This window comes from Parambassis ranga, chromosome 20 (assembly GCF_900634625.1).
Source record: "Parambassis ranga chromosome 20, fParRan2.1, whole genome shotgun sequence".
Lineage (NCBI taxonomy): Eukaryota > Metazoa > Chordata > Actinopteri > Ambassidae > Parambassis > Parambassis ranga.
The window spans coordinates 8,617,430-8,640,616 of record NC_041040.1 but is presented as its reverse complement, the minus strand read 5'-3'; the positions used below and the strand labels follow the sequence as shown (position 1 = coordinate 8,640,616).

Here is a 23,187-nt window from a genome sequence, read left to right as displayed (position 1 = left end):
TCTAGTTTGCCTTTAATCCAAATCTGTGTTTGGAAAACACAAGCTGTAAAAAATAATTGTATCTCTTGATGTCCTTTATAACAGAAACTATAACAAACTACCATGCTTCACCTCTGCAACTGCAGACACACACAAGTGAATTCACACAAATCTAGATTTGTGGAGACAAAAGATGAGGTAATAATGGTTGAATGGTTTTAAATTGACAACCGTGGATCTCGACAAGTTAGAGAGTGTCTAACTCTTAACTCTCTCCCGGCTGGTTTGCTCATGTATTTATGTGTACTTTAGCCTCCAAAGGCCAATTCAATTTATGTGACACACGAAAATCAGATTTGAGAATGGCAGGCACTGAAGTAGATGTCTCAACTATTACAAGGAAGAGTGTCACTCTGATATCTAAAACATCATTGTGTGTGTGTATGTGTGTGAGAGAGTGAGAGAGAGCAAGAGGAGGATGTTAAGTGTCAAGATTTCTCTCCTCTTGGCAAAGCATCATTAGGTAGAAACATGGCTCCCGGCCCCCCTCTGAGCGAAATGAAGGCTAGGAGGGACTGACGGAGGGGGGAATGGAAGACGACAGGGAAAGAATGATTAAAACAGAGGAAAACAGAGGGGAGGAAAAACTGCAGTGGGTGACAGCAGGGGGGTTATATACATAGATGAGATGCAAGACAGCAGGATACAAGGGAGAGCGATATAAACTCAGAGTCAGAAAGAAACAGCAAGGGAGCAAACTGAGAGATTGATTCATGCAATTCATTTCTGATTTAAAACTCTTTAATTTGTAATGTTGTGCCATGGCTGGGTTTTAACTTCCTAATATGGAGAAAACTGCTCGAGCTGACACATGAACTGAACTGAAAATAACTGCTGCAATGTCTCAGGAATAAACAACCCATATATACCAACATGTGTGTGTACATGTGCATCCTTCTGTAATGTTGTCACCTGCTGTGGAAGACCTCATAGCGGAGGTGCAACGCTCTGTCAGTATTCATGGAGGGGTTGATGACTCACTGTCATCTCTTGCATTGCTTTTATATGTCTTTGTATCATTCTGAGAAGAGGTAAAGAAAGAAAGACCAGACATATACTATAAAATGGTTGTTTGCATTTTACCATGCAAAAACAGATTACTGTGACATGAGGGGGTTGGAGAAAAGAAAAGGAGAGAAGATGGAGGGAAATACGGTGGGGGAGAGTCTGAGGGGTGAAGGACAGACTATAAAGAATGTCTGCTTTAGATGCAGTTTGTCCCTTAGATTTGTCATCTGACACCATCCTTCATACTCAGCACTTTTAGCGGAGAGGGACTGCTGAGTGCCTCCAACCGAGTGGCGGGGAGACCACATACACACCGCACAATAGACACACAAACATACAAATGCACAGGTAGCATTTTTTTGTAATGCTGAACAAAACTTTCAAGTTAGGCTGTTTTGATGAAGATGCAGAATTTCTTGAAATTCACTTAGCTGACCATCATGAAAAGTGTACTCACTCTCCATCTTTGTTAAAAGGGGCCAAAACAAGATGATGGTCTGCAACCAAAACAACCAAGACAAGACACTCAGTACTGCCAACTCAATGGAGAGTTCACTGTATCAGGGTCTTACAGTGACCTCATCGACAAAATCAAAACAAAAAACTTCTGGACACTATTATTTAATCATATCTTTGCTGTTGCACAATTAAAATCTGATGCATTGTTGTCGTGCATGATGGTACATTCTGATAATGCTGTGACCATTTTTTGTTGTTGTTGTTGTTAATGGAATATATTGAGCGCACAATATGGGGTTTAATGATTCTCACTACACATTCGGACAGCACTACAAATGCTCAACACACTTTATATCTGTTAAAGTCAAAGCTTCTACATACAAATCAGCCGTAACTGTGCTGAGGAACAGTGTAACAAACTGGTGGTGTGACTGTGTGGAGAGTGATTATAACATTATTGATCAAAGTTGCCACAAACCTACAAGAAAATTACACTTCAATTGTCAACCTCATGTGTGGAAGGTAAGCTTCAAAACCACTTCATATACACTCTAGTTCTTCAGCAGTCTCTTTGCAATCTAGTTTGTTCAAACAGTTCAGCCTGTGAGGAGAAGAAATATAATTTCATAAATCCCCTCTAAATTAAAACGTGAAGGAGAGAGTATTGACGGCAGCCAGTAAATCCGGCTGTGAATAGGGACAGGAGTGGGCTTTGGAAAGTATAAGCAATATTTAAGAAATTGAGACACAGTCCACTGTACTACTGTGTACACAATCCGACAGCAAAATAAACACACACACACACCAAGAATGTATACAGTGTGATTTTTTTTTTTTTAAATTGCATACCTTTATGCAAATCCAACAAGTGAATGTACTGTAGTGCCAAATCCACAGACAAAGATACTTGGGAAACACACACAGCAGATAAACAGGTGCACACACACACACACACACCCTGAGAGGTATTTTTTTATTATTATCATTTTCAATTCACTAACTTCCATATTTTTCTTCTCAAAATGTCATTTCCTAAAGCTCATAAATGCAATATAACATTCATGAGCTAATAAATGACCTTCAAGCAAGCTGCAGCAAAAAAAAGAAAAAGAAAAAAGAAAAAGGAAAACAAAAGGCAATGCAATAAATCTGCTTTATTCTGAGTGGATGGTTGACTCAGGTGCTCTGTGCTGGGTTATTGCTTTGCAAACACATGCAGCTGATATATGGAATGGGTGGAGATAGTTGGAGTGAGGTCGTTGATAGGTTTATTGAAATGTCACTGTGAGTTGTGTGTACACACGCTAGCCTGAAGAGGGCTTCAGGGTGACTCAGCTTTATTCTGTGTGTCTGCGTGCTCTTGTATGTAATATATACCTATTTGGTGTCGATGTCAGGCCTAGGTTAAACACAATGTGCACATTATTCAAAGGTAATTTTAAACTCCAAGATGACGGGAATACTCCCTGGAAGAAATACAATGCGGGCCGAGGTAACTGTACATTTGCTACCAACCTTACTACTGCTGGCATGTTTCTTCTGGTTTGAAATATCACAGTGTTGTTTATTCTGCTCAAGGGAAAAGCATCACAATATCCTCCATGAATTTACATCTCTTGAAAACTATATAGCAAGTAAAACCTGTCATGGAGTGTTAGCTGCTCCGTTTTCTTTAAAACTGTAGTTTTTTGTGGTATTTGTTGGGTGTGATGATGTTCACGAAGTACAAACTGGTTAATTTAAAGCTAAAGCTCTGAGAATGCATCCAAAATTCCACTTAATATCTGGTGTTTACTGTATTTTAGATTAAATGTCAATATCATCATATTTCCTGGTCTCAGTTCCAGATTAAAAGCTACCAACAGTATATGGGGGGTCAAAGGTTAAAGCCACAGTTCACAGACAGATGCAGAAACCTCTAAAGAACAAAAACTGATTAAGGAGTTCAATGATGTGATTAAGCCCAACCACACTCCTGTTCCTGATATGTTCCTAATGTCATGTTAGGTGGTGTTAGGTGCAAAGAGCAGCCTCTTATGGCTGCTTATCGAATTGAGGATGGATGGAAAGCACTTTAGCTTTCAGCATTTGCTCCATAATGGGTGAAGACAAAAAGGGCTGGAGACGGATCTGAGCATGAGCACACATGTTTATCTATGTACCAAATACAAATGCATTCTGATTTAGATATATCAGGTAGCCCACCAATGCAGCTGTTCATTTTCCACCCTGGTTCCCTTCCTCTCTTTTTGCCCTCTGTCTCCCCCTTGGTTCGCTCCTTTGTCAGTCTTTTGCTTTGGAATGTGTCCCTGCCCCCTTCACATCCCATTAACTCTTCTATCTCCTGTTTTCAGGAAGTTTCTTCTCTCCAGAGGTGCTTTTCTCCTTCTGTCACACCCCTTTCACCTTTCTTTCCATCTTCTTTTGGTACCTTCATGACACCCTCCCTTCTGACCATCCTTATTTTCCTCCATTCCTTCACTGATTCTTTCTTGATCTACTTCTTCTGGGTTCACGCTTCTTATTTCATTTGCTTGCTTTTGCTCAGTGGGAACTCCCATTAGATTGTTTCCTTATCATTTCTTCAAACAATGAGCTACTACTGTTTTGTGAGGCCAATTATAGTATGATAAAATATGCTTGGGCCCAGATGTTGCTCTCCTGCAGTAGATGAATTTCTGTCCCTGGAAGGGTTTTCTCACACAGTTTGTGTTGAGGATTATCCAAATATAAACACTGGGGCTAAGCCTTGTAGACAGAGAGAGAAAATGTGTGTTTAGGTGTCTGTGTGTGTGTGACAGAAAGAGAGAGGAGGAGAAGGAGGAAGAGAGAGCTGGTGCATGTGCATTAGTGCATGTTTGTTGGGACTCTCAGGAGGGTGTTAAAAACATTAGAGCTTTCATTTGAGAGTGAAAGAGATGAAGATGACATGAAACATATTTTCTTTCTCACACACACACAGATGTCAGCACGATCCCTGCTGGACAAAAGTATGCGTATGCATTATTACACAAACAAATCCGACGCCGAGGATTGAAAGGCAGAAAGAAATGTCAACTGTGCCCTGTGGGAGACGGAGATGTATTTCAACAGAGTATTATGTGTAGCTGAGTGCAACCGTGCACTCATGGTCAACACACACTGGCACATACAACAACAAAAAAACGACGCCCAAACCGCTATGACTGAAGCTCCCGTCCTCCAGAAATAACTTATTATGGTGCTGACAAAATCTAGAGTGACATATTGTGTTGTCTGCTAGTTTACCTTTGGCTAGCCAGGCCCGCAGGGCAAACACTCAGTCTGTACCATAACCCCATCTTTCTGTCTCTGTTTCTGAGTCACACTCATTTTTCTCCTGCTTTCTCTTGAGCTCTCCCTCTTCTTCATCATCCATTTATCGTGCCAAGCCATTACGGACCAGCAAACTCACAACATGCTTCTCTGTATAGTTCTCAAAACTTTCTTTAGAATTCTGCTTGTTTCAACTTGTCTTCTTTTATCTATCTCTCTCTATTCTGATAAGAGCCTTAGCTTTGTCTCCCTATGTTACTGTCTCCCTTTTCCTACAGCAGTCTGTGGCAGTGCAATAATCTGGTTGTAATAAAAAATGCTTTATGACCCTCTCTGTATTTATGGCATGTACAGCATGGAATTCTTGTTGATGCATGACAGCAGAGCGAACAAAAATGGAGTGCAGTAAAAGGAAAATGAGAAAGAGGAAAGGAGACTACATGCAGTCATGTAAGGTGCAAATGTGAAGAAATGTAATAAAAAAAGATTTGAGAAAAGGTAAGGGGGCAAAGAGTTCCGACACTGAGCACGGGTGTTATAGCGCTGTTCTCACATTCTACCTGTTTTAGGATCAACAGAAGCTGTCAAGTTGGTCACGCAGCTCACACTTTCGCCCTTGTGTATGCGTGTGTGTCTTTACACGTGTGGTCATGTGTACCGCCATTTACTCTGCATCTTCAATGTGCCATGATCGTGCTGTTCTAACAAGCTAATGTCGTGAAAATTCTAGGTTGGAGTTAATCATCATTAACAGATCAGTGACGGACCTCCCATTACAGCTGCCTAAAAAGCTCCTTTATTCTATGCAAAAGAGTAACAAAATGTCTGATGTAGTCACACCTACAGACCACAACTATCTGGACCTGAGAGCCAGCTGCATAAGACTACAGTTTTAACTGCAGTGAGGGCGGCAAGGATAGCTAATTAACATCATCAGATAAACAGGATTCAAAGCTGCAGGACACTTCCGTCCGTGTGTTTTTGGAAGAATTAAATATTTAGCATGGAATACTGGTTTTAAATTACTTTCACTGAAAATGCATGGTAACATGTAAGAACTTTCAAAACCATTGACTTGCTGTTTTCCTTTTTTTCATGGCCTTTGTTTTTAATTTGTCCCTGTGGCTCTGATTCCTTATTTCATTTCATTTGGCTTTTATTTTAAATGGACTTGCCCTGTGATTGACTTCAGCAGGAGGGCTTCTCTGCTTCAGCACAGCATTGCCTGACCATTGGCTGGCCTGCTGGATTAAAGGAAGATTAATAAATGGTAAAACAAAAGCACAATACGTGGCCACAACTGTTTCAAATGTGTCGGCACAGCCCAGAGCAACAGAAGAGGGTATTGTGTCCACTCTATAGACCTCCTCAACAAAGACAGTTACTGAGTCTTACTGTCTCAGAGAGAATGACAGAGAGAGAACTTCTGTTTTATCACCATGTCTAGCTCTCTCTCATGCAAACTTGTTCTCTTATTGCCTTGTCTACTTCTCTCTGTGGTTCCCACTGCTAGCTCCATTGCTATGCTTCATGTGATCTACAGACTATAGAGTTTTAAATGTTTAATGCCACGTTGACAGACCCGGTCCCCAGCCAGCCATCCGGGAGGCCCAAGGCAGGCTGGTGTGGAGGTGAATGCTTCACCTTTCAGAGGCAGATTACAGATGCGCACAGACCCTGATCAAGAGATCCAAAGGGTGAGGGAATAAATCTCCCCTGACAGGAAGGTTGTGTTAGCCTTAACACCCCATATTGCAATGGAGGCAAAAGGGCAAAGTTGGCCTGAGCCATGCCACCTGAGAGAGGAAGTACAAGGCACCAGGAGGAGGTTACACAAAAGAAGTGCTCTGGTAGGTACAGAGCAGAAAAGGGAGGAAAAAATACACTGAAAATGGTGATAGACAGCCACTAAAATGAAAGAGGCTAGAAAGTAAAAGTGATGGAGGCTAGTTAGTGCTAAAGAAGTCAAGATCAAGCAAATAAGGCTGAATACACATAGGTTAAAAGACATAAAATAACAGAACTGACAGATGACAGACAAGTTACCAGTCAAGAAGTCGCACCACAGAGACAAGAAGCAGATGGACGCAACAATGTGTGAGGGTCTAGACAGTGGTAGGTAGAAACCCAAAGATTCAATAAAGGATCAAGGATGAACAGATGTGACAAGTTTAATAATCAGGCAGAAGAAAAATAGAAAAAAAGACAGAAAATGAAGTGAGAGAAATAGAAAAGTGCATTTTTAGAACATCTCAAGTGACATTTACATTTAGGCCAGACTGGGCAGAGCTGCTTCATATCCCACTGACAATATGACATTTCCAGCCCAAAGTGGTGGAAAAGGAGAGGGAAAAAAATAGCAAATGAGGTTTCAACTCCTACCCTCACTAAAATATTCAAGAACCAGTGCTCAGTTCAAAGGGAATTCCTGTGTGATGACATGGCTTGTCAAAACCAGTTGATCTTACACAGAAGAGTAAAATTAATCCCACTTTTGAAAAAAAAAACAAATATCCATCTGGGCAACTTTTAATCATTGCCTATCTTCTGCCATTAGAGGACTTTATAGAGAATGAGTTTAAAGATAGCAAAAACAACACAGACCCCAAACATCCAGCTTCATGAAGAAGTTAATGAAAAAATGATATCAAATCTTATTAATCAAATTTTATTTGCCTGCCCGCCTCCGAGCTACTGGCAATGATAGATTTAAGCACAAAGTAATGATGGGCACATTTAGCTGGAAAGAATTCTATGGCAACCACAAATTACTTCAGCGTAAACAACAACGACGGCTACGAACACAAGCAAGCTCATTAGAGATGGTTAGATGCACATCTCCAAGTGCCGCAAAGCACTATGGGTATTTGTGTATGAGTGTGTGTGAGAGAAAGAGAGAGTGTGTGTGCGTGTATACAAGAGTATGATGTATTTGCAACCCCAAAATCTCATTTATTCCTTGCACACATAATGCAATGAGAGAATGCAACACAAGGATGAATGATGGGTGGGGGAGCAATGGAGCAGGGAGAGAATACAGAAAGAATGAGTGAGAAAACAACAGGAAGGACTGAGAGAAAGAGAGAGAGAGAGTGATCTACCTTTTTCTGAGACAACTCCTGTGACAGAGCCATTCTTCATTAACCAGTGTCTTTACAGTGTATATGTCAACCCTGGCGGCCAGACAACTGCAGAGGAGTGCGATCATAATTTATCTATTTAGAATGCCAAGGGGAGAAGGCTACGCCGCCATGCAAGGCTGTTTAGCTGAGCTTCCTGCTGGGCTGTGCAGTGACATATTATGCAGAATGTGACAGTGGAGATAACTGAATTCACAACTTCACAGAACAGCATATGGAGATGTAATGTTGCGTACACTATATGCACAAATCCATACGTCATGTGCTGGGGACATAATGCTATATAATATGCCAGCAGAGAGGGTGTGTGAAAACAACCACTACCAGTTCAAGAGAAATAACCCCGGAGTGAAAACAGCTGCTGGCAGCGGAGTCTATCTTCTGTTGATATTGCAAGGTTCAAAAGAGAGGAGTGGGTATATATAGTATATATATATAAGAAAATACTATGAGACCAAAAATAAATGGACACCCTGTGCAACTTTAGCATACTGCTGGTTTGTGTTTGGTTCTGAAGGTGGGAAATCTTAATGCTGCGGTTCACTAGACTATAGCTGATTGTTGTTTGCATTATTGATTGGTTGTCCATCATTAATTGATTAGATGTGTTCTGATATTTTATGGACGGAAGTTCTGAAAATGCTCCAGACCAATTCATACATACAAGCGTGATGTGTGACCCCGATGAGGACGACGAGCATGCAGTTGAGCTTCCCTGAGACGGTTTCTGACAGTTTGTGCAGAAATTGTTTGGTTATGCAAACCAATTGTTTCAGCAGCTGTCTGAGTGGCTGGTCTCAGACGATCTCGGAGGTGAACCTGCTGGATGTGGAGGTCCTGGGCTGGTGTTGTTACTCGTGGTCTGCGGTTGTGAGGCTGGTTGGATGTACTGCCATATTCTCTGAAACGCCTTTGGAGACGGCTTATGGTGGAGAAATGAACATTCAATACACGAGCAACAGATCTGGTTGACATTCCTGCTGTCAGCATGCCAATTGCACGCTCCCTCAATGCTTGTGGCATCTGTGGCATTTTGCTGTGAGACAAAACTGCACATTTCAGGGTGGCCTTTTATTGTGGGCAGTTTGAGGTACACCTGTGCACTAATCATGATGTCAGATCAGCATCTTGATGTGGCACACCTGTGAGGTGGGATGGATTATCTCAGCAAAGCAGAAGTGCTCACTATCACACATTTAGACAGATTTGTGAACAATGTTTGAGAGGAATGGTAATATTGTGTATCTGGAATGAAGTTTAGATCTTCAAGTCCATCTCATGAAACATGGGAGCAAAAACAAAAGTGTTGCGTTTATATTTTTGTTGAGTGTATATATATATATAATATTACGTGTTTGTTGGCTTCCTGTTTCAACATGGCACAAAAGGCTGGACAAATAAACTAAAAAAATGGAGGCCATCAAACACATCTGGTGGCTGGGTGTCCACATACTTTTGTATGTGTAGTATAGCTCAGTTGAAGTGAGGAAAAATACAACCTATTGTGGCCTCTCATTGTCATACTATTGTAGCCATGTCGCATGCAGTTATTAACAGCACACTGACAGCAACTTCTCCTACAGGCTATAGAATAAATTAGGGTTACAGGACTCAGTTTAAACAGCCAGTAGGTAACGTCAGATCCACAGGAAGCAGTCAGTTCAAAGCCAGCAGGGCAGTCAGCAAAGGGTTACCAAAAACAGATTTGACACTCTACAGTCCCTCAACAATTATCACACAAGTGCCCTTAAGCAAGACACTTGACCCCTATCCACCCAGCAGAGCTGCTCAGTGTCCAGCAGTAGAGTACTGTTTGTGGTGTAGAGCTCCCAGGTGTGATTCTGTGTCCCATTTCACAGGCAGAATTCTGCATCACCTCTGCATCTGAAGGACATGGCCCATTAACTAGGACCTTCACAGGACCTAAAAACCCAGGCTTTAATGAGATGGCCAACACTCATAAAAATGGTGCATTCAGACACATCTCGCCCCCTCGCCGTGTCAGAGATTTCAGTCTTTATGCAACGTCACCCTTGGCCAGCAAAGTATAAATAGCAGTGGGAAAGTGGGCAGAATTAATGATACCTCAGACCGCAATATCAGTTATAATGCTTCATTATAACAGATGATAGGTGACAAACAAGTATACAAGGTTAATGGTAAATGAATCCATGTAAATTCCATTTCAATGGACTGCCCTGTGATTAACAGCCTGTCCAGGGTGGTAACAAGAACGGTGACATTTATGCCTGGCTGCCATTATTTACACCCTGCAGTGGCTTTTTAATTGGCCTAAATCAAGTGATATATTCACCAGTTACTGATAACGTTCAGACTGCAAATGGAAAATATGACAGTTGCCTACTGGTTCACACACTGCAAAAAGTGAAGAAAAAAACATAAGAATGCATCTCCAGGACCTTTGCAGGTCATTATGATACATTTAGAACTGAAACTGCAAAGTTTAAACAATCCTGGCACCAAACTGGACTATAGAGCATGCACAATGAGCAATCATTCTCTGGATAAATAAAGTCTAAAAAAGGCAGTGAGTTGATAAATACTTTGTATTTTCTGAGCTCTTTGCCTCCCCAGCTCTTTAATGGCTCTTTCCATCACAGAGTAATCTTTCCATTTTCTCATTTTCAGATCGATAGGGACTCGGGGAGAATGAAAGGCCTATTTCCTCTCAAATAGGGATAAAGCTTAACACACAGGGCCGTCTCATGTTTTCTAATCATGTCAGCCAGACTACAGTACCAGATGACGTGGCACCAAGTGTAAAGCACAAGTAAATCTTTGAACTGTAGAACACACGACAAAAGTTCAAATGATTCCAGTGTTCTAAAAAAAGAAGAGTCGTAGTTGTTTAAGGATAAAAAATAACTCATCGAATCATTAGCACAGTGCAAATTTATAGGCAGAGTAGGAGAGACAGCCAACAGAGAGAGCAGCTACATAAAAACAATGGAGCCTGCAAAGCGAACACAGTGTGGAGCCTGTATGGGAAAGGTACCCTTCAAACACCCACTCAGCAGCATCTGCTGTGTCTGCGCTGGGTTTGTGTAATGGGCTGAGAGGAAAATGAAGGAACTGACGTCTTAGCAAGAATGTTTCTTCACTTCTATTCAACAGACTTTCCCCTGGTGTCTGACCCCAATGCTCAGCTTTGCCTGTAAACAAAGGGCCCTGACAGACACCTTCAATTAATCAATGGTTTTCTAACTCATCTTTGTTAGAGTTTCACCACTCTTGCTTATAGCCCTTAAGTGCAAGCTCACTCAAGCATTACCACAGTGACGACAGCACTGCTCCAGACCAGTCGATCGCTGCCGAGCACTTCACACCACCGACAAGCAGAGTGATAACAAAAGATGATTTGTAGTCAATCTCATAGCCTACAGAAAAGTCATGTTTGTTGCCTCATTCTGGCTGCTATCCAACAGACCCTTATTGCTTAAGAAATGAGAATTAACCAAAATGAGTTGTTACATCACTACCTGAATGTATTATTAGCAGTCAGGATCCACATTAGCCCTTTGGCTACTGCATTATTAGCATCCAAGATATTGCAAACAGGTTCATCAGCATGCAGGCAAATAGAAGCCTGAGCCAGATTTGAGTCGCGCAGGTAGCATTAGCATGCAGGTGGCAGTGGGTCTTTGTGGTGGGGATGTCGGGTGCAGGCTAAGTGATTAGCAGCAAGAGCTCATACTTCACATGCAGGATCAGCATTGGGCTCTGTCGCAGCATTAAAAGCTAATGAAACGGCAGAGGGGAGGAGGTAGAGCCGGCGTGGAGGTGTGGGTCGTTGTGATCCTCACAGCTGAGCCATGATCACACTCTTATAATCGGGGTCCTGAAATCCCACTCACACTAAACGCATGCAAACACGCACAAAACACACAGCAGCTCTGTTTTTGTTTCATGCAGGTGAGAGCATATGGACACACAGTTTAATTCAATTATGTAAAAAGTAATCACAGATACACATTAACGCGCGAGCATGCACACACACACACACACACACACACACACACACACTCAGAGGTTTGTTGTGTTTTGGCAGTAAGTAGCCTGTTTACGAGTGGATATTCCAAGGTCTCTGTGATTAAAATAGCTCCAAAGCACTCCTGACACTCCATTACCCAGCATGCCCCGGGTGAGGCAGGATCGTACATATTGATTTCACGCCTCATTAGACTTCCTGTCTAACAATGTCATTGTTCTTCCTGGTTCTACAGGATTCTGTATCGTTCAGAAATGACCATGTGTAACTCTGGGAGGGGACGGTGGACACATGACAAATGAACACATTAATATTGAGTTTGGGCTTGATAGGAGCATCACGAGAGAAAAAGGCTGGCTGGTTGTAGACTTTTTGACCCAGTTTTCAGTTAAAGTAGCTATTGACTCATCATGGAACATAATCCTTTAAAACAAACCGTCAGTACTAAAGAAGTTTGTTGACTTACTTTACCTTCAGTACAATGACTGAAGTGATCCCCTGAAAATGTCAATAACAACTGAGCGAGCCGGGTGAAGCTGAGCAACACAGACCAGATCGCTCCATTTCTTAGCTTTCATACTAAGCAGAATCTTACAGTCCGCTTAAAAAACTAAGCACTACAATGAACAGTATATTTATAGTACACTGGTAGCAACAATCAGCTACAACCAAAGTAAACCTGTTGCATGTAATTGCAGAAATTATGGTCACACATCAAGCTTGTATGTATGAAATCAACACAAAGTGTTTTTATTGACTTCATAAGCATATATCCTGACTGATGACTGCACAATTGCTCATTAAGTGAAAGACCACTGTGTTGATCTGCTAGCAGTGAGGGACTGATTGAGCTTGTTTTTTTTCTTCTAATGGTCAGTAGTAAACTACAGAGCTGATTTGTTCCAGCTGCATGCATCTGGTCAGGCATATTTCCACATGACTCTGACCCTGCTGGGCAGATCAAACCCTTTTATCTGTTGTGGGGCAGGTTTGATGGGGTGTCTGTGGAGAGGAGCATAGTGAAGGATTTTGGTAAACAACCAAGCATTCATTTGTTCCTGTTGGTTGCAGGCCTATCCAAGGCTTTTTTGGTCTTCTCCAGATCTTGATGTCTCATGTGCTAAATCGAATATTACCCAAGGAGTTCCAACTCTTTTGTCTGGTGATGCTAAACTCAGAATTTTAAAAGTGTAGTCCACAAACCAGTGGCAACCACCTCATGGGTGTATCAATCTCTGCGGTTCTCGTCATGTTTCTGTTTCATGTTTGAAAGGTTCCAGTAGTCTTATGATTGTTTGCACTGGATCATTTATCCCCACCACAGAGAGTGTATAAACAGAGCTGGTACTCTGTTTCCACTTTCACTGATTGACCTTCAAATAATATTTTGCAAGTCTGGCTTGGTTGCTGTCTCGGGGTGTTGGATATTGGATGGCTGCCACTAAAACCCTGCCCTACCTCCCTTCAGTGTGTCTTATGCTCTCCCTTCATCTTCTCTCTCTTTCTCATGTACATAACCAACAACCTTGGCATCTTCTGCTGCTGTCTTCTCTGCTCTTATTCCCTCTGCTTTTCCACACAGCTGTGTCATACACAAACCGTCCATGTTTTCTCCTCTTGCTCATTCATTTGCTTCTTGCTCTTTCTCTCTGGCCCAAAGCATGACAGCTGCAGTAGCATGTAGCCTGCCAGCTGCCAGTTATGATGATGGTGACAGTACTGTGTTGGCTGAGTGATGTTGACTAAATGGAACATAGCAGCACCACCGGCAGAGAAAAACTCCAGCTCAAGCGCACACATAACTACACACACACACACACTAACAGTGCCAAGACGCACAACAGCCTTCGGGCTAACTAATGATTCTTCCCCAGCCACAGTACTTCTGAGCCAGAGCGAGGCAGCTGAACACCAACCTTCTTCTGCCCCAGTCTCCCACAAAACGCTCTTTCAGTGAGTAAATGGCAAGGGGATACAGCTACAGTGACTTGCCTCCCACCCAAGCATGCATAAAAATCATTACAAGTCACCCTGGCAGCTTTTAGCATCATCTAAAAGCTACAAGTCATCAGCGCAAATAGGCCTCTCACATTAAAACGGCAACTGGCATTTTTTGAGTGAATCATGCGTATTGAAGGGTGCAGAAAACTACAGGAATGGATAGTAACACTGAATGAATGACTAAGTAGGCAAACGCTGAGGCAAGAGAGCTTCACAGATGTTCGGCTTCACAGGCAGATTGTTGGTGTGCCTTCCGCCTGAGTGCTTCTCATACCTCTACCTTAAAGACAACATCTCTTAGATCACCATTTATTTAGGCTGTATGTACAACTATGTGTGTCATCTAAATGATGTGTCCCCACAGTAAAGGAGACACACACACACAGACACTGAGGACACAGAACAAGTAGAAAGGAGCACCAAACTTAAAACCAGTGACAGAGGGTCCGGCAGGTCAGTTCAAAGGGTCACTCTGAATCTAATGGAAATAGTATATTCGTGCTGGTCAAATGTAAGCCTGACTTCATAATGGCTGATTTTTCCCCCCCTGTTTGTGACATATTAGAATATCAGGCGACACAGAGGCTTTCGTCAGCAGATAGTTGTGGGAGTGTGGGAGGATTAATTTCACTCCCATCATTCTGACCCTGAGACAGAGTTAATTTATACCACCTGCAAAACACAGCTGTCAACTCCTGCAACAGACAAAGTATCGATAAGGGGAGAGAACAGGAGAGACAGAGATGGAGGGGAAGGCAGAGAAGTCATTACGCACAAATGAAACACACACACACGCATTCTCCTTAAAGGGGGGTTTTAAATGGCACACAGACACCTACACAAATCACTTTAAAAAGCAACTTCTGTAAGTGTTGGAGAGTGTCAGAGAATATATAGTCAATCACCAAAGCAGCAGTTCAGCTTAGTGAGAGCACATTAGCAAAGGGAAAGTTTTCAGCTTACTCTAAAGGCCAATGAAGTGCACTCAAACTCCTGCAAAGAAAGAGAGTCGGGAGAATAACCAGCGGTCTCAAGGATGGAATACATTACCCTCTCGCCTCTGAAAGAGACCTTGCTCCTTTCAAATACACAAACTGCTTCCATCAGTTGTGAACCCTTGATAACTCAAGTGGTTTATGGATACTTTCAGCTCACATTCAGCAACTCAAAGCAAGATGAACCCAATGCAGTTCAGCAACATGAAGGGAGAGCACAAGGCAGAGACACAAGATAAAGAGATAAAGACGACAATGAGAGCCAAAACTACGACAATGACTCCAAATGTAATATTGATTCTTCGCATAATGCGAAAGAAAATGAAAATCTTGGCACTGGTAGTACAGTTCAAGCTGACAAGTAGCCACCATGTTTACAAAGGCCACATCATCATATATCACAACAACATGGTAATGATGCTAATAATTAAACCTTTTTTTTTTTGCAGTAGCTTCAGACATGCTTTTAGTCAGCCAGATATTAGGATCAGGAAAATAACACAGTAGAATTTTTAACCACCCTCACAGCTTCCAAAAGATTTTTCTATGACTGCTGAATCACTTAACATCATTCTTACCCCGTGGCTTTTGTTATCTCGATTTTTTTTGTGTGTCTTTTCTGGCTGTGAACATAACTGTTTACCAACCCATTAAGAACACAAAAGCCTTTTTTTCTGGAAAGATTAACTTGCTGCTGGGTGTTTAGATCAGCAAATATCAACAAACTCATTACTAGGGAGATCATTAAATCAGGGGTATCCATCAAGGATAAAGCAAAACATGAGAAAACATGCTGATTAAAAATTTTAGCTAGAAATAAGGTTGAATTGTCGGGGCTTATTCCTGAAACAGAGCAGGACATTAACTCCAGCTAAATGAAAACACAGAGGAAAACAGAAAGATTGTGGAGCAAATCAGCACACTGGTTAAATTGGTGTCTGGAGCTTCTCCTGAGGCAACTTTGGGACATGATGCAACACACTGCAAAATATCTTGAGAAACTCAAATGGCTCCAACTGCAGCAGTACAGGAGCAGTTAAATCTCAGACATTAAAAATGAGAGGTAGCCGACTGACATTCATCTAAGAGGGTGGACTTCCTCATGTACTCTTATGTACATTCAATGCTACAGACTGTCCGAGGGGGAGGCCATTAAAAAAAGATGACAGTGACTCAGACTCATAAATCAGATTTTATATGTATGATTTTTCAGTGAGTTACTTTTTAAAGAAAAACGCTGCATTTCAAATTGTTCTCAGATGTGTCACTGGTATTTATGTTGAGTGTTTCACTGAGAGCGGCAAATTGGCTCATTTTACCCTCAATCATGCCTTAAAGGATCACTCACGTCGGGGAAACGAGCACTTTCTGAGGACTGTCTGTGGACAAATGCACTGTGCAGATTTGGTAGTTTTTCTGACCCTATTAATATATTCTAAAAATTATCCAGTAAACTATGACATGAATGAAACTATCTTCAAAAGCAGAAGTTTAATTTGTCTGGGCTGAAGGTGATGTAGTCAATTACTACATTAGTGTTTTTAATAAACTGTGTTTTGTTCCTTCCTGGTGTAAACAGACACCTTAACAGTCATATTAAGAAAAGGAATTCCATCTTGCTTTATCTGAATGTGTCTTTTTACACATTTCATCACTCCAAATTATTGTGTTTCACTGTTGTCACATTAATAACACATTGTTTTGCAATGATAGCCTCAACAGCTAACTCTCAAAATGTCCTTTGTTACCCTTACTCAACAGTACATTACTTCATCAATATAGGCTACTTCACTTTTCTAACTGTGTTTCTTTTAAACCCAGGGGGCAAACTATGGTCAACAACAAACATACAAGCAGACAGATGGTGTCTACTACATGACATCCAAATGTGTATCCAGCACAGGCGTGTATCCTCACAGGGAAACTACTTGTGAGGTGTGGAAAGGCATGACAATATGCCGCAATGGGAGCAGGGCAGCCGGGAGTAATATGTATGCAGGGAATGCACACACACACACACAGGGATACACACCTCGACAGAGAATGTCAGCACAGGCAGACAGAGAGCTTGTGAGCTAAATTTAGACTTACCCTTTTATCACCATTTACATTATGCATCTGTTACGCACTTGCAAATGCAGGCACACAACAACAACAAAAAAGCCTTCAGTTGTGGAGTGGGGGGTAGAAATCAGGAAAAATGAAGTATATCATACCACACTGTAAGCAAGTGAGCATGCTACAGGCAAAAAAACTGCAGTTCCTGAACTGAGTCAGTTAAAATTCTCAACTTTACTGCAGTCATAGTGAAAATAAAGGCCTATGGTCAAGATTTGTTCTCCACATCTGTGACAACTGCACAAAATCATCGGTTCAAATGACACTTAATGTTACGCCTAATTAATAACTGTCTTGTACAAATCTTTACAGTATAGAAAAAAGTTTAAAATAAAACAGTGAAATTTAAGTTAAGAAAGTTATTGATACATTTTTGTTTAAATTATATTGATGCTACATGATGGTGTGGATCAGGAGGACTAAAAAGTTCTCACTAATCTATACATGTCTTAGCAGTGCCAGAGCACACAGACTGATGAGTGCAAAAATATATATATACTGTATTCTAGTATCACTACAATGAAATACGCTGCTATGCAGAGCTAATTAGAGCCGGGTAAAACTCCTTGTTTCCTGTTGCCTTCTGAACAATTCATTTTGAATTTTTCATGCGTTCCTCAAGAGAGCTTTTAGAGCTGTCGCACTGCAGAAGAAAATAAGCCTTCAACAATGGCTACATTTCTGTGATGTATTGGGTAACTACTACATTTGCTCTCCCAATGGGAAGGGTGGATGCAAGTTCAAATCTGGTCTAGTGCCTGGATCTGACTAAACACTGCACGCTTCAGTGACTCAGTAATGTAATAGCACTGTGAGGTTCTCTAGGTATATAAAAAACACACACACACACACACATGGGGGGAAAAGTTAAATTGCTATCAGCACTTGTCCTTCACTCAGTGAGGGCAAATAAAATATTTCCAGGTATTAAATTAGGAAGAACTTCAGAGTCGATGCAGACAGATGAAGTGATAAATCTACAGTGTATTGCACTTGCTGATGAGCTAAATCCAAATAAAACAGTATTCTATTACACAACAGGCTACTTTTTCAACAGGCCTGCCTTTCAGTCTTAAAGGAAATACTCTGCAAATGTTTGTTGTTTGTTCAATAAACTATACATATATATAATAAACACACTCTCTGGTAACACAGTCTGTTATACATGATGTCTTGAACACATTAAACTGTGTGAAACAGACACACATAAAGCCACTTTCTCTCTGATCAGCAACCTCCTTTCTCCGTCACATCAAACAGACTTACTTACATCCATACATCAGCTTCTTTTCTAACCCAAACCCAGGCATGGCAGCATCCTGGCCTGTACTCTCAACAGCCATAAAACTCTTTTTTTAACCCTTGTTAAGTAAGTGCCTTGATTTTAATGACTTTTTCAATTATATCTACACTGGCTACAGCACTAGCCCTGTAATCTCTCTTTCCCATGGCACCAATCAATCTCTGCTCCTACACTTTAAAGCAGCAGACTGCCTCTATCTGCGAATGCCAGGCACAACCTCCTGACCTGCCTTATTATGACAGACTGTTCAGTGACTATGAGACAAGCAAAGATAGGACCATGAGAAAGAGGTATCTAAAACAAAAAGGTCCCTCTTTTACAGAAAGCCAAAACAGCAGTGATACAGACACACACACACACACACACACACACACACAGGAGACTTCCTACCTGCTCTTTGACAGAGGCAAGGATGGAGGAGGTGGTCTCCGTCTCAGATCTGTCTCCATTGGAGGCTGGCATCACAGGAGGGACCATGGCCCCCTTCTCCTGCTCTGCAGGCTGCTCCGGCACTGGCATTGCTAATATTAACATAAGGAGGGAGGGGGGGAGAAAAAAACATGGTTGTTAGGCTGTGTTTGGAAGGAGGTGACCTCTCTCATCTTTACATGATCAGTTCCAATCAGGGAAACAGAAGTGTACTCCTTCAGTGATTGCCCCTCTGGTATGAAAAAAACATGAATTTCAAAGTCAACATTTCATTCATCAATACAACATTTAGATGCAAATTACAGCATTCATCATACTGTGTTACAAAACATGGGTGGCAGAGCTGGGCAAGAGAAGAAGAAAACAAAGAAACTACGCCATGACTTTCTAATTTAACCTAACAAAATGACTGATCATAGAGCATAAAAATGAGAATTTATTTAAAGATATAAGGACTGTAACTACATTTAAAGCCAGCTACATAACCACAACACCATGCAATAACTGCAGTAAAGTTGTCCCATAATGACACAAACCTGATTGGGATTAAGCTGAGAATGAAAGGCAGCAGGTGAAATACAGTATGCAGAATATGATGACACATGGATCACCTCAGGCACAGGCATGAATACTAAAATCTGTGCCTAATATATTTTTCTTTCACAAAAAGTAATTCGTCTGCAACACACACACACACACCGTTACTTTTGTCATCTGTGCCTCTGCTAGTGCTGTATGTTACCACACAAACAAAGGTCCTAGTAGACTTGTTAAAATGTAATGCCCCACTTATCGCAGTTTTAATCACTGACTGTAGGAAAGTGATGGATGTCTGGAACTGACAGGTTGTTCCAAAGAGATGAATTGTTATGGTGAAAAAAAAAGGTTCAGGTTTTTGACCTTCATTAAATACCACCTTGCCAACTGTAACAAATTAAACAACACCAGCCCTGCACGGAGATCAGATCTGTCTTTTTCCTTTTGCTGCACTTCATCATACAGTGCGGATGTGTGGGGAGTGATAATAGATGCATCATTTGACACTTCTAAATTAAGCCATCTATAATATGGTTCACCGCAGGCAGCAATATTTAAAGTGCTATAAACACTGCCATCCTGCAACACTGACATGCTGCTAGAATTATATGTTCTGCTTCATGCCCAGATCATTTCTTTTATTTTACAAAAAAAAAAGAGAACTGAAGAGCTGACTAACAACTGTTCAGTCATTTTAGAGTCATTTTGTGATTTAATGTTCCTTGAATTGATGCACTGTGATAGACCGGCGGTCTGTCCAGAGTGCACGGCGCCCTTTCGCCCATTGACAGCTGTGACAGACTTCAGCCCCCCAGCAACCATGAAGAGTACGATACAAAGGGCGCAGGTTAGTGAAATGTTCGAGCCGTTTAAATAAATGGAAGGAAAATGTCAATATTAAGAAATGTTCTTCATTCTTTTCAACATCTGTCCTGCTTTCTTGTCTGAGCTATGAATGCAGAGGGAGAGACAAGAATAGCCTAAGAGCCAAAGAAATCAGGAAATTAGCTGCAAGATTTAGAGAGAGCAGACCACAGGGACCAGGATTTGTCAATACAGAAGCCTCGACTTCAGTAAGAGACTAAATAATGAACTGAGTGAGTGTGGAGGGGGGGGTTTGATCACAGTGCCTTACTTTACAATCTGCTGCCAGTTCCGTTCCTTCACTTTCAACGTTTCGCACACACTTCTGCAGCACAGACAAACAATTTTAAGCAGTTTTATGAGACCAAATATTTACAGTCATGTGTATGTGTGAGGGAGCTGATCAGGCAGGCTTTGACTGTAAGTGAGCCATTAGCACCAGACAAGCCACGCAGACAGAGAGTCAGTGAGGATCCAGACAGTCTGCAACTCAAACATCCAGTCAGTCTATCAGCCAGTCTGCAAGCCAGCAGACAGACAGCAGGCTAGACAGTGTGGTGTCGGTAAATAAAAGATGCTAGTGAGATGGCCTGCAGATGGTAATTTTCACTCTCACTGACAAACACCACTTCTGTGTCTGGCATCTCCCCTCCTGAGTGAAGATGAGTCACCAGACTTTGGCTCCTGAGCAACTAGAACCCCAGCAAAGACCATATTACAGGCGCTGGCTGTCTGCCGCATTTCTCTTGAATGAGACTGCCAAACGTGCAAATCAGTGGGCAGAGGAAAGACTCACCTCGTCTGCTTCGCGGACCCCTCGCAGTTGTTTTTATTGAGTAAACACCTCTGGCATTGAACTGGAGACCTGAACTGCCACAGCAGAATGAACCTATGAACAAGTGCCCCCTAAATCATTTGACAAGGGGACGCCTGCCATTTCTTCTGTGCTGCATTGGTTTATATTCAGTTACGGCTGTCACACTAAAGCCTACTGTATTTTCAAAATGGGCACAATAGTCTATTTTTCATGGCAGGAAAATCACAGGTGGGACTAATAACATTATTATTAGTATGGCTTTATTCCATTCAGCTCTGCCAGTAAGTCAAACCAGTACACCAGCAGCCTGCATAATAACAACGCTCTGGCACAAGAAATGAAATACAGCTGTTATTACTTACACCTGTTATGACAAGTAATAATGTCTGTACCCACGGCTGTGTCCTTTATTGTAAGTCTACGCGGTTTAAACCTGAATAAATGAAGAGGAAGGACTCATTATGGTCGTGCTGACAGAGATGAATAGTGCCTTATTACACAGCTCACATAATCCTCCTTATACCACTGCTTTTTGATACAATACTCACAATATTTAAGAGACTGACATATACAAGCAATTACATTATGAAAGCAAAGACAGAATTGAATTACTGTAAGTGCTTTTTTTTGTAAGACTGATTCACCTGAATTGCCGAGGGGGGGGGGGGGGTACAACAGTGGCAGCACTGAATACAACAATACACATCATTGTGAACCAATTATAGTCTGCCAGTGATCGTGTATAGAGGGGGCAGAGACTCTTTGTGATTGGTGTCCAGCATGTGCCGCGTTCAGACAATTGCAAAATTGGCTCACTGTATATTGGCTGCTGCAGAGATAATCCCAGCTCCAACACATTTGCCATTAAATGTCACAATACTCCGCCACCCCAATATTTTTCTCCTGCTATTGTCAGCAGGCACAGCTGAGCTGCTATTGAAAAGATGTGTTACATCCTGCAGGATACAATGTAACAGGAACCTCAAGCTTACAGGCAGCTTTTGTAGCTCTGGGGACGCATTTAATTGCAACGCATTCTGGCTGATTTGAGTTGTATGCAGCTTCCCTTTGAACTGAGGGTGGGGGGGGGGGGGTGATGGCCTGACATTTCATTTGGTTCAGGCCTGGATAACACATGAAAAGCTCAGACAAAGCCTCTGTTTTTGACAGCGAAGAAGAAGGACCCAGCCTTTGGTGCAGTTTCTTGGAGAACAAAGTGTAAACAGAGAAAAGAAAAACTCCACATCACATCACAATGCACATCACTAGGTTGAAGTTTTACTATTACTAATGACTTTGCAAGTTTAGAGACTACAAAACAGGCAACATAGCAGTCAGATAACTTCTGTATACTCCCTTAACACCCAGTAACAGATGTGTGCATGTGCATGTAAATGAACTCCACACCTTACATGTTGCAGTAAAATCTTCACAACCTGCCAAAAGCAGAATCACATTGTTGAGAGATTTTACTCGTACACTCTTACATAGGATCCTAACAGATTGCACATGTGACCGGAAAAGACAAGCGATGGTTGAGGAGGAGATTCCCCCATTCTCTACACCTTTTTAGAATTCATCATTAGAGCACACAGATGGCGTTAAACTCCTGGCTAGAAATTGTTCCAAGTTCTCCAGAAATCCTGTGCTACGTCCACCCACAGTGCTTTGGAAGGGAAGCCAGCAAACTCTGACTGCAGTCTATTCCACAGCACTTGGCACACTTTGAGAATAATCACTGACATAGTGCTAAAGCCCAATCTGTAAGTAGCTGCTGTGAAGATCCTGTAGCTAAAAGTCACAGGCACGGTTTCAAAAAGATCAACAATGGCACCTCTAATAATGCTGTCTGAAAAGTGGGCTAAATAAATGCATATACATCATATGCATTCAAAGCACATTAATTGACACACACTCTCAAGAGTTTTGAGGACATTTGAGTGACAGTTTGGCACCTTGACCTACTTCGCCTACGTCCACAGGTCCAAACACGTGCACGTGTGCACACACACACATAGAGGTTACTCACAACCTGAGTCACAGCATTTCACAGAATGGGCGACTCTGACCTACACACACACCGGCTTTCTTCCAGCAGAACATGACGTACATGATCATGCACATATTTACAAAAACACACACACATACAAAAGTGTCCTTCACCTTATGACTCC

The 23,187-nt window shown here is 41.7% G+C and overlaps 1 protein-coding gene across 1 annotated transcript in view; it reads right to left on the bottom strand.

Moving 5' to 3' along the window:
* ctnnd2a (catenin (cadherin-associated protein), delta 2a) overlaps positions 1 to 18,885 on the bottom strand; it is a 156,188-nt gene extending 137,303 nt beyond the window's left edge. Inside the window, exon 1 of the mRNA XM_028432856.1 lies at positions 18,757 to 18,885. Within this exon, the coding sequence (XP_028288657.1) occupies positions 18,757 to 18,885 (129 nt within the window). The remainder of the gene's footprint in view (positions 1 to 18,756) is intronic.
* Between the last annotated feature and the right edge of the window lie 4,302 nt (positions 18,886 to 23,187).